This window comes from Myxocyprinus asiaticus, chromosome 1, assembly GCF_019703515.2.
Source record: "Myxocyprinus asiaticus isolate MX2 ecotype Aquarium Trade chromosome 1, UBuf_Myxa_2, whole genome shotgun sequence".
Taxonomy (NCBI): Eukaryota; Metazoa; Chordata; class Actinopteri; order Cypriniformes; family Catostomidae; genus Myxocyprinus; species Myxocyprinus asiaticus.
Window position 1 is genome coordinate 9,190,551 of NC_059344.1, and position 16,268 is coordinate 9,206,818.

Here is a 16,268-nt window from a genome sequence, read left to right on the forward strand (position 1 = left end):
TGATATATCCTGACAAGTAATATTATATAAGTAGAGCACCAGAAACGTGCCTCTTACAACTGTGTTGGTCGTATTTATGTTCATTATTATAATTATCACATTGAATCATATTGACTATTTAGAAAGAGAATTATATTATCAGAAACTGAAAATCAACACACTTAGCGTTGTTAGGCTTTCATTTGTGCATAGTAGAATAAAACTACATCAGGCTCTTCATTTAATAGAGCTGCATTCCCAGGTTTATGCTGCTTTGGATTTGACCAACCAGCATATGGCCTGTTTTCGACACTCCCAAGGTTTTAAAACTTTTCCCAGAGCAATCAGGGGAAAGCTTCAATGCTTCACGAGGCTTCATTTGCCCTTCCCTACACTATACACCTTAAGGCAAAATAAGTTCTGCTTAGGTGAGACTGGTGTGACACTCTTTCAGAATGACAGAAACATTGCCACATCCACCATGCGCCTGAAGAATGGTGTAACGCTGACAAAGCTGGGATAGCTAAAGCCAGAATAAAACACAGAGTGTTGTCATTTCCAGGCAGTGGCGAATTCTCAGGGCCAGCAAAGCCTTCTCTGCTGGCCGAACATGCCAAATAAATAAATATTTTTCATGCTTTCATTCTCAATCACCTTTTTGCCTATGTATTTTTAATCACTTTCCACTCTTAATTAATCTACAAACAAACAGAGAAAAACGAAAAGTTTATCCAGTCAGAATTTATTCCTTGATGCTTACAAGCAAAGTGTGACAACTGTTTCACAAATCGCATGCCTGAAGCAGCACTTGAGTCTGAGCTCCACCCTGTCAGGCCTTCAGAAAAAACAAAGATTATGACAAGTAAATAGACAGTAACAATAATATATGGTTAGACTATATTCTTCAAGGTGTTTTGGTTAATTTTATAACTTGATACATTTTTATTATAGAAAGTGACTGAATCAATATTATCTGGCTAGCTTGAATCATGTAAAATGTAGGAACTAAAGCCCTTTTTAGGTACTTTTTAGAGCTGCTGCATGACTTTGAGACATGCTTTGAGTTTCAGCACATCTGTACATTTTGTACTGTGTGACTATACAGAAAATAAAATGATTTATTATGGATTAGTACATAAAAATTTTCCTGGGATCCTGGGATGTTGGCTGCATCTGAAAACTGCAAAATGCTGCTTTTGGAGACTATATAAGGAGGTAGGATGAAAATAAGGTGCTTTTCAAACTGTTCTGAGACCAGTTTCCTTAAGAGTTCAATTCATTCCAAAAAGTTGTCGGTTAAGCATTAACTGATTAGGCAGCAAGTTTTGTTGTTGTTGCTTTTGAATCGCACGTGCTAACAACGTCAGAAGAAAAATGACCGACACTAGATGACGTCACTACGGGGGTTCTTTTTGTGTGTGTGAATACAAGAGGGAAAAGTCTCATCAGGTTAACTGTTCCTCTGAAGAGTTCTCATCTAGAAGGTTACTGAGGGAGAAGTACCGGAACTGTATGTATGAAAAGAGAGATATTCTAAAATCACCCCTGCTTTTACATCAAAACATTTTTAGAGGATGTGTGCGCTTATATCTTTGTGGCTTTGGCATGGCCTGTGGAGGGCACTGTGGTTGTATTTGAATGTCTGGGTCTTCTTCCAGCTTGATGTTGATGCTGTAAGCTTTTTATTAGAGTGGATTCAGCCAGCAGAGAGACCTTACTCTTGTTTGTGCCTTTATTTTTCTCTATTTTTCACACTGTTTGCTCACTCTCCCATTTGCTCCATATTGTATATTTTCCATCTTCTGTCTCTATATCAGTGTTCATCTGAATGTGGTCAAGGCAGCAGGAAACGGACAGTGACCTGCACGAATCCTCTGGGTCTCTGTGATCCCGCATCTCGCCCTGCAGAGGTGGAGACCTGTGAGGATCATTCCAGATGTTACGAGTGGAAGACTGGTGAATGGTCCAAGGTACACACACCTACACACTAGGGATGCTCCGATCAAGATTTTTACAGCCGATACTGATCTTCTTGTCACCTGATTGGCCGATACTGATCACTTCACATTTTATCAGGATCTCTGTCATAACTGGCTATATGTAAGCTTTCTGCACACTGTCACTATTCATTTAATTTTCCTCTTCTCAGTAATATCAGTTTGCCTAGTTTTTGTTGACAAAAAGCTTATAAAAGTTTAAAAAGGCTTATTAAAAAAGCTTTTATTTTTTATTTTTTAAATAAGACTTTAAAACAAGTATTGGCTAACAAAATATTATCTATATTAAGAAAGATAGCCCTATAAAAAATGAATCTTAGTGTCAAACTGAAGACAAACTGATAACTCATAGGTGCAATTAGACTTAATGTGACATTTTTGGTTATTGATTCATTGTCATTATTTCATATAATTATTTTATTTCTATTTTATTTTTTAATTATATTTAATACATTATATTATTGTATCTTAATATTATGTAAAGAATTATTATATGAATAAATTCCTTCCCTGCCTTTTCATTTAGTTGGATGATTGTATTAATAGTTTATTAATTTATATATAACATAAATATAAATAAATAATTTTTCACTTGTTGCTGCTTCAGCTTTAATGAGGTGAACGCGTGCTCGCTCATGAGGGCAAGAGATGAAAGGAAAGTGGAGAAAGAGTGCATGATTCTGGACTCTACAGGTGTTACTATTGTTAATGCTGTTTAATCGGGAGATATTTAATAAAGATGTTTGAATTACACCACATCTTGTAACTCACAATATTACTGAGATTACTGAAGGACTCAAGATGGCGACGAGTATGGCTGCTGCGTTGCGAGCTCCGACACAACATGGCAGTGTTTTGTTTGTTTTGTTCACAGTTCTTATGTTTTTTGTCTTGGATGTTGTCTGCCCTATTGTCTACGACAGACAAACACTTTTGGACATTGGTTCAGCAATTTCACACCATAAACCGGACTTCAAATTCCTCAATGCCGACCCGCTGTTTACAAACACACCAGCGGAGCCCTTTGTCTGGGCTGCACAGCCGTGGAAACACAAAAGGAAAATGGGAAACAGAACCGGTGTTCTCATGAGAGTAAGACGCCGCGCAAATCGACCCCCGCTACCCAGTATTGTTCAGTCTGGCAAATGTTCAGTCTCTGGATAACAAGCTCTGCGAGCTGAAAGCGTGGATCTCTTTTCAACGAGAGACGAGAGACTGTTGCATTATCTGCCTTACAGAAACTTGGATGTCTGTGGAGATTCCAGACTTAGCCATTGAACCTGCGGGGTTCACCGTGCACCGAGCGGACAGAGCGAAAGACCTCTCAGGTAAAAGCAGATGTGGTGGTGTATGTTTTATGATCAACAAATCCTGGTGTGATCAGAGGAACGTACATTCTGTCAAGTCTTTCTGCTCTCCTGATCTGGAATTTCTCATGCTTCTGTGTCGACCATTCTGGCTACTGAGGGAATTCACAGCGGTCATTATCACTTCTGTGTACATCCCGCCACAAGCCGACACAGACCGGGCACTCAAGGAACTGTATGGGAGTATAAGTGAGCAGGAAACCGCGCACCCTGAGGCCGCATTCATTGTGACCGGGGACTTTAATAAAGCCAGTTACAAATCAGTCGCACCAAAATACCACCAGCACATTAGTTTCAACACACGAGGGGACCGGGTTTTGGACCATTGCTACTCTCCCTTTCGAGATGGCTACAAATCCCTCCCCCGCCCACCATTTGGCAAATCGGACCACTCTTCCATTCTGCTTCTGCCCACTTACAGGCAGAAACTGAAACAGGAAGCACCCACCCTCAGAATGATCCAGTGCTGGTCGGACCAATCAGACTCTATGCTACAAGACTGTTTTGATCACACGGACTGGGAGATGTTCCGGTCAGCCTCTGATGACAACATCGAGGTTTACACTGATAGCATAATGTGTTTCATCAAAAAGTGCATGGAGGACGTAGTTCCAACCAGAACAATATGGATCTATCCGAACCAGAAGCCATGGATCAATAGCAATGTTCGTGCGGCACTTAATGTGCGGACCTCCGCTTTCAATTCCGGGAACGCGGAGGAGCATAAACAAGCCAGTTATGCCCTCCGAAAAACATAACAATGGCATATCACACCCAGGACATGCCGCCCCCGGCAGGGCTACGAGCCCATTCTACCAGGGGTGTAGCGGCCTCCTGGGCCTTGACCATTGGCACCTCTCTAACAGACATTTGCAGAGCAGCGGGCTGGGCAACACCCAACACCTTTGCAAGGTTCTACAATCTCCGGGTGAAACCGGTTTCATCTCGTGTAGTGGCACGCACAAGCAGGTAAGTCCGGGACAGCTGGCCGGTTGTATCGCTTGCGCATAGTACCTTTCACCTCCTCTGAGCTGAAGATGTGCGCTGTAGACTCCCAGTAGTGTTCACAAACTGTGTTTGATTTCCTCCGTGCCCTGTGGCAGTCGAGTTCATGGAGAAACTCGCTGCCGGCTCAGTACATGTGCTAACTATGCCCTGTACTGGGGTGGGTGCTCCGCATGTGGTGGTTCCCCATAGGTAACCCCATGCGACTCGCTGCCGGCTCAGTACATGTGCTAACTATGCCCTGTACTGGGGTAGGTGCTCCGCATGTGGTGGTTCCCCATAGGTAACCCCATGCGACATATATCTTCCACTAATTCGTTTCCCTTTTGGTAAACTGCATCTTCCTTGGGCAGAGGCCCCTCTGCCCCAGTCACCATGTTTGTAGAAAATCCTCCCCCATAGGGTAGGACCTACCATGGGACTTCTCCACATGGCATACTTCCGACAAAGTTCGGCAAGACCAAGTCCATTTAGAATCAATTCAAAACTCTGATTCAATCATTCATTTGCGGAATGATTTAACACTGTTCACTGTTTTATATTTTCAAATGTTTTAGTAAATATATATGTATAAAATGTTTTTTTTATTTCTGCAAATCATTTTTGCCAAAAAAATGGAGAACATGTGATTGTCTGAATCACTGTTCCAATCATGAATCCACTCTGAATATTTCCAAATGATCTGTCTCTGAAAAGCTGGCTCAAATATTTATACCAGTATGCTCTCATAAAAAGTAGTTACACTTTCTCATCATGATTTTTTTTCTTCCATGGAGTGAGTTTCCGTAGCAATATCACATTCACCTTTATGGATGACTTTCAAGACTCCACAACTAATTGGGGCCCTAGGATATCTTGGATGTTCCTCTTTGAGGTGTGTTTCCTTCTGAGCTTCTGGTAGCTGGCTTCACCTTACCAACGTTCCCCATCAGTGGCAGCAGATGGTGAAGTCCTTTGAGATAGAGCCTCAGAAAGATGTTTGAAGGTTCAGCCTCATAAGTTTTATATTTCAAACTGAGGCGAAGCATGTGGTTGGACCACATGGTTGGATTGATCCTTGGTTAAGGTGTGAGTGTCTGATCTCAACTACTGACCTAATATCAGTTCAGTCATGCCAACTCTCGGAATTATTTAGCATATTAATGTGGTTATGACATATCATAGGATATTGGTCTTGGTCCAGATCTAGATCTAGTCCACTAAGACCAATATCCTATCGATATGTCATATCGGCTCATCCAATTCAATTTTAGAACCATAACTACTTAAAAATGGTACTGTGCAATTGTTACCATAAGGATCTATTTGAACTTGACCTATCCCTTAAAAATACCTTGTTGATGTAACCTAATATAATCAGGTTGATTCAGTCATATTCTTCATCTTTAATCCTTAGCTGGCGATTGGGGAGCAGGTCGTCCTCTAAACCAATATGCTGCTGTAGGTGCCGCTGGATTCCGTGTGTCATTCATGATACGCTTCCACTCTTGGTGATCGGTGGCGATATTTCTAGCCTCATCGATGGTCATTCGCTGGTTCCGTAGGTCTACCTCAATGTGTTTTAGCTACGTTTTCTTCAGTGCTGCTCGTTGAACCCTCCAATGGACAGGTCACTCTCACCAGAGGAGCCTGTGTGGTATTCGACTGGTGTTCATTATGCAGATGTGGCCAAACCATCGCAATCTGTGTTTTTGGATTTATTCTTCGACTGAAGGTTGATGGTCGCACCTTGTCTGAATAGTCTCGTTATGGTGGTGATCATGAAGAGAAACACCCAGGATCTGTCTCAGGCATCGCATTTGAAAGACCTCAAGCTTTTTCATGTCTGGTTTGAGCCATGTTTCCGAACCGTACAGGAGAATTAGCAGGATCAGTGTTCAGAAGAGGTGAATTTTGGTCTTGATGGAGATATTGGCCTTCTTCCAGAGGCACCATTTGAGCGAAGCAAACACTGCTGTTGCTTGGCCAATCCTGCTGTGGACTTTGGTGGTAGATGCCACTTTCTTCTCCTGCAGCAGTGATCCCAGGTATTTGAATTCTTTGACCTGTTCAGTTTGGGCTTCATTGAGGTGAATGTTGGCCTGTGATCCATCCATGGTCATAACTTTGGTCTTTTCCGCATTAATTCTTAGACTATAGGATTGGGCGATGTGGTAAAGGATGTTGGTAGCCTCTGCACATCAAGACAGTCAGGAAGTTGTTTACGTCATACTGAACTCCGCGTCTGTTTCAGTCATATTAAATTATACTTTTGACTTGTGTAAAACCAGTTAATTATATGTTAGCACATGAACATTGTTCAAAGGGGTCATGACATGAGAAATCAAATTTTCCTTGATCTTTTGACATATAAGAGGTCATTGTATTATAAAAACATACAGTAAGTTTCAGAACTGGAAACTTCCTCCTTAATAGAAAAAGAGCATTTATTTAAACAAGGTTCTAGAAATGGGCCGTTTGGAATTTGTGGAACTTGTGACACCACAGTGATCAAATACATCTGCAAATGACTGCCTCTTCGGCAAGACATCAATGCCTACTTTTCGTCATTACACCCTTGGCCCCGCCCACTGGTGCTCACCTCTCAATCACAGAGGTAAAGAGGAGAGATGACCTGTCATGGGAGATTTATCCAGAGGAGACATACACAGGACACTTTCATGTGCCTATCTAGATTTAATGGTTTTTCTACACTAGATGAACAGCTTTGACTGTTATAATTCATCTCACGCTGCTTTTAAAAGATGCAATGTCAAGTTATAACTCTAAAAAGAGACCTCCATTCAGTTTCATTCAGCTGTGCTGTTTCATGTTGTTTTAAAAGCATCCTGGACCATGTTTGCACCCATCTGTGCTATTTTTAATTGATAACCTTTTGTGAACATGCACCTATATGGACGTCTTTTATCTTTTTGATGCATTTCCAGCTATGTTTGCTTTGTTTTAAGAGTGATAGAAGCGCAACTTTTAAAAACGTGTTTCATTCTGTGGCTGCCACAGACTGGGGAAAACACATTTCGTTCTGTGTGTAAACAAACATGGAAGATGAGAGATGTGAAGACCAGCATCTCTGCTTTGGCCTGTTGAAGCACCCAATATCACCATGGATTATATTACGTTTGCATATTCAGAACATTTCAGCGTGGATTGCTTGTGAACCAGTCACAATATGATTCAAGCTTTGCAAAGGAGCAGTTATTGAAAGATGGGGCAGTTAAAACAATATTGGACTGCAAAAATGTAAGTAAACAATTTAATTCATGAATATTTCATGTGTCATGACTGTTTAATAGTTTATGATGCTGCGTGAACAGTTTAATATATTCAGATGAAATGTGTTGGATGTGCGGTAAACAGTATGTTAATCCTAGAATTTTGTTTTATAAATGTTGTGGTCTTGTGGAGTTTGCTCATTTTCTTTGGATTGCGTTTCAAATATGGCTGTATTGGAGGGGCTGCACAATGTTAACCAATCATAACAGTGGGCATTTACATGGAAGTTTTAAAGGTCCAGAGAGCTTAAAACCGAGCGTTTTTGACAGAGGGCCAGAGACAGGGTGGAAAATTATTAAATATATTACTAAATTATGACAGTTTTGGTGCAAAAAAATAAAAATAAAAATAATAATAATAATAATAAAAAAAAAAAATATATATATATATATATATATATATATATATATATATATATATATATATGTTGGGCCTCATGTATTCAGATAGAAGACAAAGGCAGGCCTAACACAGTTGTAAAAACATAACTCAAGCCCCCACATTCCATGTCGTAAATGTTACTGATAAAAATCGCGCCAAAATCAAACAAAGGGAGTCCAAAACAGACTACAAATCCATGAAGCCTTGCTCACTGGAGGATCGAACTCTCGACTCCTATTGGATGAGGCACACAACAGAACGTCCCTCGAACATGACATCATCAGGAGTTGAAATAATTCTGAAATGCTTAAAGATTTCACTTCCAGCGACTTAGTTCACCGAATACGGACATGGCTTTTTGCTGCTCTCAGGTGCAGCCTCGTGGCACAAGGAAGTAATGTTCAACTTGAAACTGTAGCCATACAATCTCCATCTCACTGGACGAGTTGAGATTACTCTGTGTTCAACCGAACACTCTAACAGACCCGAAGGAGACCGCCGAGCAATTCGCATCTTCATCCGTTGGCCTACAGAAGTGAAGAGATTAAAGATTTCTCTTCCATCTTCAATCAAGTTGACATTTCTGAGTTCTCCGCCAGCCCGCCGAGAATCAACAGCCGTACCACCCGCCAACAGAGCGAGGAAACGGCCTCCCGTCATCACCCGAGCCTCAAGGAACTGGGTCAGAGTTAAAGGACGGAGGAAAACACATTCTACCTGTGTCCTCATGCGATACAAGTAAGAGGTTTATGTCTGGGCAGAGATAGAATATTATAGCGTGTTATTCTTGTGTTTCAAGGCTTTTGCTTGTACAGTTTACGGACCACCATGTCCGCTCATTATTAATACTTAGGGTATTAATTATCACGAATTTGTTTTGCTGTATTGTGGTCCAACCAAATTGGATTGTTGTGCAAATTTCGCCATCGTGGGCGAGACAGCAACTGAGTTCATCCACTAAATAGTCAAAGTACACGGGACTGTTTACGAGCCGTCCACCGCATCTCTGAGCGATGAACTAAACAGCTGCTTTCTCTCCCACGATCACGAAATCAGCTTAGGGCTGTCACTTCTCTCTCTCTCTCTCGTACTAACCACACACACACACACACACACACACACACACACACGCAGGCACGCGACCCCTCACAAACATTCTGGCACACATTTTGGCTCGTAGATAGCTTAAATGCTAAAGCCCAGCTTTGTCCCTAAGCTATCATACAAGCGGATATACGCGGTAACTGGTAGATCTCCGCCCCCATTCACGGTCATATTCCCTGGCCGGAAGTCTCGCGTGACATACTCTCCACGAGAGTCACGTCCGCTATTTTGTGCTCGTCCCTCCTTACACACACACACCCTATGTGTTAAAGAATTATTTTTATTTCCATATCTAATCATATCACTGTTTAGTTTGTAGTTGTAAGTCGGAAGTTTATTGACTGCATTGTATTAATTATTAATTGATATTACTGCATAAATAAACTTTTGTTTATATTACAAAGAGAAGTGTTTTGGTTTGTTTTGCATACACCTGTGTCATGCTGACGGGATGTCAGTGCTCGGATTCAAACCTTCATTCATTGTTTTTTCCCCGAAAATCGATATTCTTCTGATGTTGATTTTCCTAAGAAAACAATCTAATATTGAGACAGTTATACTATCTGGTTATTAGTCCCTGATTCCAGGGTGGTGCCCCGTCAATGTTAATCCTTATTAATATTCTATTGATTTTTGATAATTGATAATTATCTTTGATTGAATTTGAATGATCAATAAGCTAGTGTTAATTTTAATTAATGTTTCATCGATGTTAACAATTAACGATTATCTTTGATTATTGTTGATTTAAAGGATTAAAAAAAAGCTAACATTGATTCTCATCAATGTTCTATTGATTTTAATAATTAATAATTATCTTTGATAATTATTAATTATTGCTAATTGCATTTACTGGAGCCCCATATGAGGTTTTAATGAGTTAGATTCAATTAATTAATTAAAATATTAATTAATAACTAAAGAAATAATTACCAATTATTTCTGATAGTAACACTGATCTAAACAACTGGTAAAGCCCTACAGGGCTGTTACAATTATGGAATTTAGCCCACGTTTAAAAAATTAATTGTCATACATGACAATAAGTGTGTATTAGGGCTTGTCACAATTATGACGATTAATTCTCATATTGTAATTAATTATTAAATTGTCCTACTTAAGGTGTACATACACTCTAAGAAGTCATTTAGTCATATTTAACTTGGAATCATAAAATATAGGACTATATGAAATCCTTTAAGGCTTTAAAAATGTGGAAAATGTTGCACAGGGATAGAATGACATTAAAATAATTTATTTTAAATATTACAATATTTCCAAATTCTTAATGTGTCTCTCTTTTTGATCAACTTTAGCCTTGGTCAACTCTACATATACTGTTCAAGTCAAGTCAAATAATTTTTATTTGTATAGCGCTTTTAATAACAGACGTCGTTTCAAAGCAGCTGTGCAGGAAATTAAGTTATAACAGAAAATAAAGCTGTAACTTCTTAGTCATAATTGTGCTATATGATAAAAATTTGAAAAAAAAAATTTGTAGATTGTGCTTTAATAAGTAAATAATATTTGCTTTTAGACCCCCAAGTGAGCAAGCCAAAGGCTCCCACGGCAAGGAACAAAAAAACTCCATAAGATGTTGGTTACTGGAGTAAAATAACCTTGGGATTATCAAGGCTCACTATGGGGTCCAGTATTGGGCTGATATGATCATATTTCCACTCAAGCTGCTGCATTTTTAACCAAATTAAGTTTATTTATTGTACCTGCAGGGCATCCTCCCAGTAATGCATTACACTAATCTAGTCTTGAGGTCATGAATGCATGAATTCATTTTTCGGCATCAGAAACAGAGAGCATGTGTCGTAACTTAGCAATATTTCTGCTGGAAGAATGCTGTTCTGCAAGCACAGGGATGTGAAAAGTGTTTTTCAAAGGATAGATTGCTATCAAATATAACACCAAAATCTTTTACTGTAGAAGACGATGTAACAGTATATCCATCGAGAGTCAAATTTGTTCCAATAATTAGTTATTAGTTAACCTTTGTTTCGTCAGAATTGAGTTGAAGGATCAATCTTTGAAATAATTTATACACTCTTCTTACTTGGAAAATCTTGACATTTCATCGGGTTTCGAAGAAATATAAAGTTGGGTATCATCGGCATAACAGTGAAAATTCATTCCATGGTTCCTGATAATGTCTTCCAGGGGAAGCATATATAAAGAGAAAAGCAGCGGCCCTAAAACTGATCCCTGTGGCACTCTATACTTAACTTTAATTTGATCTGACAGTCCCTCAATTACACAAACAAAGTGGTAGCAGTCAGCTAAGTAGGACCTAAACCAAACTAATGCATGTCCACAAATGCCAGCGTAATTCTCAAGCCTATCCAAGAGAATGTCGTGATCTATGGTGTCGAAGGCAGCAATAAGATCTAAAAGTACTAGAAGAGAAATGCAGCCATGATCAGATGATAACAGCAGGTCATTTGTAAATCTGCAGTCTCTGTACTATGATGGAGCCTAAATCCTGACTGAAATTCTTCAAATATACAATTTCTCTGTAAAAATTAACATGGTTTACAGGACATTACCTTTTCTAGTTTTTTCGATATAAATGGGAGATTTGAGATTGGTCTATAATACAGGATACAGGCGATACAGGCGGCCGTCTGGGGCCCCGACCATTAAGGGGTTACCTCCCTCCATCCCCCCCATGGTAACACGTTTGGTTGTGTTTGTTAACATTAGTTAACTACATTACACTACAATACATTTAACTAACAATAAGCAATAGTTAATAATCTTGGTTAATGTTAATGTTAATTTCTAAATATATTTTAACATTAAAAAATTTATAAATTAACATTAGTTAATACAATATGACCTAACATGAACAAGCAATAAACAATTGTATTTTTATAAACTGACATTAGCCAAGATTAATAAATGCTGGCAATTGTATTATACATTGTTCAAGGTGCATTCAGTAATTTTTTCCTCATTAAAAAAGTTAAACTCCTAAAGACATGAATTGTAATTTTGCAATATATGTAGGAAATCATGAGCATTCACATTAAAATTAAGACTCCAGTCATATCAGTAATTTTATAAAAGCTGTTTTATTCTACATGGAGAGGGTCCGCACATGGGGGCTGCCATGTTAGAATCACATGTCCAGCTGAATACTACTCGCTTAATCTCAGTAACCGTCCTGTTATTTGGCACTTTCACTCATTGATTAAAGTAATCATGGCTGACTGTGAATCATTTCTACAATGGCATCTGAAACTGAAAACTATTGATTTTAAATGATGCTGCATCCACACCACTAGGTGTCAGTGTAAGTCCAAGATGACACAAAGACAAAAGTTACTAAATGCACCTTTAATGATACCTATGCAAACCCTAAATTTTACCCAGTAATTATCATACTTGCAGTTTACATGACCTCATATTAATTGAGACAAAAGTTGAAAGGTGATCAAAATAAGGAGATAAAATGGTGACTTGTCACAGCACCTAAAATACACATATTCCCTTAAGCATGCATGTACATTTTAACCTAACATCTTCATGTTGGGGAAAAAAAAGCTATCGGACACGTTATTTTGTCATCTACCGAGCTATACCGTATAGTGCTTCTTTTTTAGTGCTTTCTATTAAAAAAAAAATCTGCTCATCATGTTTGCTGTGGTTCTATGGATGTTTTAAATTTATGACAATTTTCACACCGGGGGGTGGGGGGGGCATTTTCATGATTTCACCTAGGGCCCCACAAACCCACAGGCCGGCCCTGCTGTCACCAATACAAAGTCAAGGGCCACGGCTGTCGATGTAATGACAAATGTTTTGTGCTACTGCTATTATTATTATTATTATTATTATTATTGTTGTTTTTATTATTAAAAGAGTCACTCATAAATATTCAGATTTTTTTATTAGTTCTTTTTCTCAGTATTAGTAGCCTGTTTTATTTATTCAAACAATTATGAACATTTTGTTTGTATACAGATACACAAAAGTACACAAATTTGCCTGCTAAAAAAATAAAAAACTTTAATGAACAATCTAGATCTCCATGTCCTCCATGCGAGTCAACTGTTCTTGCTCATATCCAAACAGGATCTCCTGCACTTTTCCTAATTGCAGATTCGATTATTAGACCTATTAGCATTAATATTGTTATGGTTCTTAAGGATAATGTATTTAATATACAAAATGTAAGTAACTGTATTCCACTCCAGTTACAATTTAAATAATTGGTAATTAGAATACAGTTACATTTATTATGTTTTATTACATTTATAAGTATTTTGATTACTGAAAAGATTACTTTGTTTTTTTATTGTCATTTGTTTCATTTAATATTTAGTCCTTTCAGATGGAAAACATTTATACATATAAATGAGGCGATCCAAAGTGTATTTGAACAGCAGTGAAACACTTTCTTATGATGTGTTACATTCATACGAGCAGACAGAGAAGTAAGTTTGAAGTAAGTTAGGAGCAGAAGAAATAGAAATTAACCTTGTGTAAATTGAGCTAAGCTTAAAGCTGATTTTTTCTAGCCATCTTACATGCACGATCATATTTTTTTATCAAGAAAATTCACATTGGATCATAATTTCTTCTTTTCTAGTAAGACCTTTGATGTTTTTGATAATAATTTGTTTATTGTATTCCTGTAAAAATATCTAAAAATCCTTAAAACAAGATCAGTTTGAAATATGTTGTTTTAGAAACAAGACTGCATAAGATATTTAGGTTTTTCAGAGAATGTATTTTTAACATATGTATTTTATGTTACTGTACTGGGTTTTTATAGTCAAAACAAGTGAAAAAATCTACCAGTGCTGAAGAAGTAATCCAAAGTATTTAGAATACATTACTGACCTTGAGTAATCTAACGGAATACATTACAAATGACATTTTACAGCATGTATTCTGTAATCTGTAGTGGAATACATTTCAAAAGTACCCCTCCCAACCCTGCCCACAATCCACCACGGGGAAGACATACGAGCAGGAAGTTTACTGCTTCCTTCACTCCTGCAATGTTTTCTTTCATGCTGAATGTATTAAATTACTTTTTGACAAATCATTACTTGATTAAAATAACATAATAACATACAGAGAGGCAAAATATACAGATACATTTAAAAATGTACTCTTTATTTGATCAAACATACAGTATATATTAAAAATGACAAACAGAATGAAGATTTATTGTATTCATATATTATTTAATAAGAATAACAAGTAAGGTCCAAGTATTTTAAAAGTTAATATGTGATGTTGTTTCTGTGACAGCCCCAGAGCTCCGATGCTTGGTGTATATGTCAGCATCCGAATTCACTCATTCATTTCGTTCACTATATGGGAAATAGTGAACGAGTGAATGACTTCGGACATATCCACTTTCACACGCGTGCCCCGCGCACCTCGCTGTGCACGCGCAGAAATGCTGTCTGTTCGCACTCCAGTTGTCAATCACGTGAACAGCAGAGCCAAGGCATTTATTTACACTTAACTTGGATGTTTACATTGATTTATAGTTAATCCGCCTGAAGTAGCAGCGATAGTTTCCAGTACCCACGCGAGGGCGCGTGGTAAATGCGTAAATACTGGTCATGACATGCGGGACGCGGGACAAAACACACTGATACATTGCTGCACTGATTTAAAAATGTACACTTAAAAACTGTTGTCATAAGGGCCAAGTTACAGAATCACCCTGAAAATTACCATCACATTCACACAGGAAAGCCCATGTTGCATTAGAGCCAAAACTTACCTCAGCGTGCTGCCTTAAATTGAAGCTGTGATTTTTATCTTGAAATATCCGCTTGTCTTGGTGTTAAATGAAGGCATTGCATGATGAAACTATTCTTATTTTCACTGTGCGGAGTGAAGAAAGTGTTTCACTTTGAAGAGTTTGATGCTGCAGCACTGATGACTTGAGTGACAGTCTGTGACAGCAACGCGCGCCTCTGTGTGAACTTCCGCTCTCATAAAAGTCCCATTCAATAATCTCTCAATAAATTACACATTAATTAAAATTAAACCCAGTAATGTAACGACAGGAACGCAGCCCATAGTAAAGAAGTAAAAGTAAAAAAAAAAATTATTAGAAATTTACTTGAGTGAGAGTAAGAAGTACCCACTTTTAAACCTACTCTAAAAATATATTTTTTTAGTAAATGTAGCTCCTTACTACCTACCTCTGGCTAGAGAAGAATATATTTAGATTTTCTGTGACTAAGTGAAGCTCTACTGAACTTTTTGGCTCATGAACTTTTCAGACAAATCTGGGAGATTATTAGTGAAGCCATCTTTAGTGGTCAAAAGAATATTTCTGCCTGAACGATATTGAGTGATCTTAGCTAAGCGCAGCATACAAGAGACTAAGTAATGATCTGAGATTTCACTGCTCTGTGGCAGAATTGCTATATTATCAAAATCAACTTCATATGACAGAATTAAATCTAACATATGATTATGGTGATGAGTTGGTCCTGTCACATTTTGTCTGACACCAACAGAGTTTAGAATATCAATTAATGCTAATCCCAGCAAATCATTTTCATTATCTATGTGAATGTTGAAATCACCAACAATTAAAACTCCATCCACAGTAACTACTAGATCTGATCGAAAATCTGGAAATTCACTAAGGAAATTAGAATATGGCCCTAATGGTTTATATACTGTTGCAAGTGCAAAAGACGACAGCAATTTTTTATTTATATCTGATGATGTCACATTAAGCATGATGACTTCAAAAGAATCAAACTTGTATCCATTCCTCTGAGTAACACCAAAAACATCACTGTAAATTGTAGCAACACCTCCTTCTCAACCCTTCAGGCGAGGCTCATGTTTATAATAAAAACCTGGTGGAGTAGACTCATTTAAACTAATATATTCATCCGGTTTAAGCCTGGTTTCAGTCAAACAGAGCGAATTCAAACTATGATCTGTTATGATTTCATTTACAATTAGTGCTTTGGATGAAAGCAATCTAATGTTTAGTAGCCCTACCTTTATATGATGGTTATCTTCATTTTATTTATTTTTTATTGTATTTTTTCAATTTGACATTAAACAGTCTCAAAAACAAAATGATCCGCACTCCTTTGACCCCCATTTCTTTACATGTTATTTTATGTCTCACCGAACAGGAGAACACAGACATTTC

The 16,268-nt window shown here is 37.9% G+C and overlaps 1 protein-coding gene across 3 annotated transcripts in view; it reads left to right on the forward strand.

Moving 5' to 3' along the window:
- The window catches only part of adamts17 (ADAM metallopeptidase with thrombospondin type 1 motif, 17), a 329,457-nt gene that overhangs the window by 303,519 nt on the left and 9,670 nt on the right, over window positions 1–16,268 (forward strand). For all 3 annotated transcript variants that reach the window (XM_051711565.1, XM_051711576.1, XM_051711587.1), the window contains one exon: window positions 1,797–1,949. In XM_051711565.1, coding sequence (XP_051567525.1) covers window positions 1,797–1,949 — 153 coding nt within the window. The remainder of the gene's footprint in view (window positions 1–1,796; window positions 1,950–16,268) is intronic.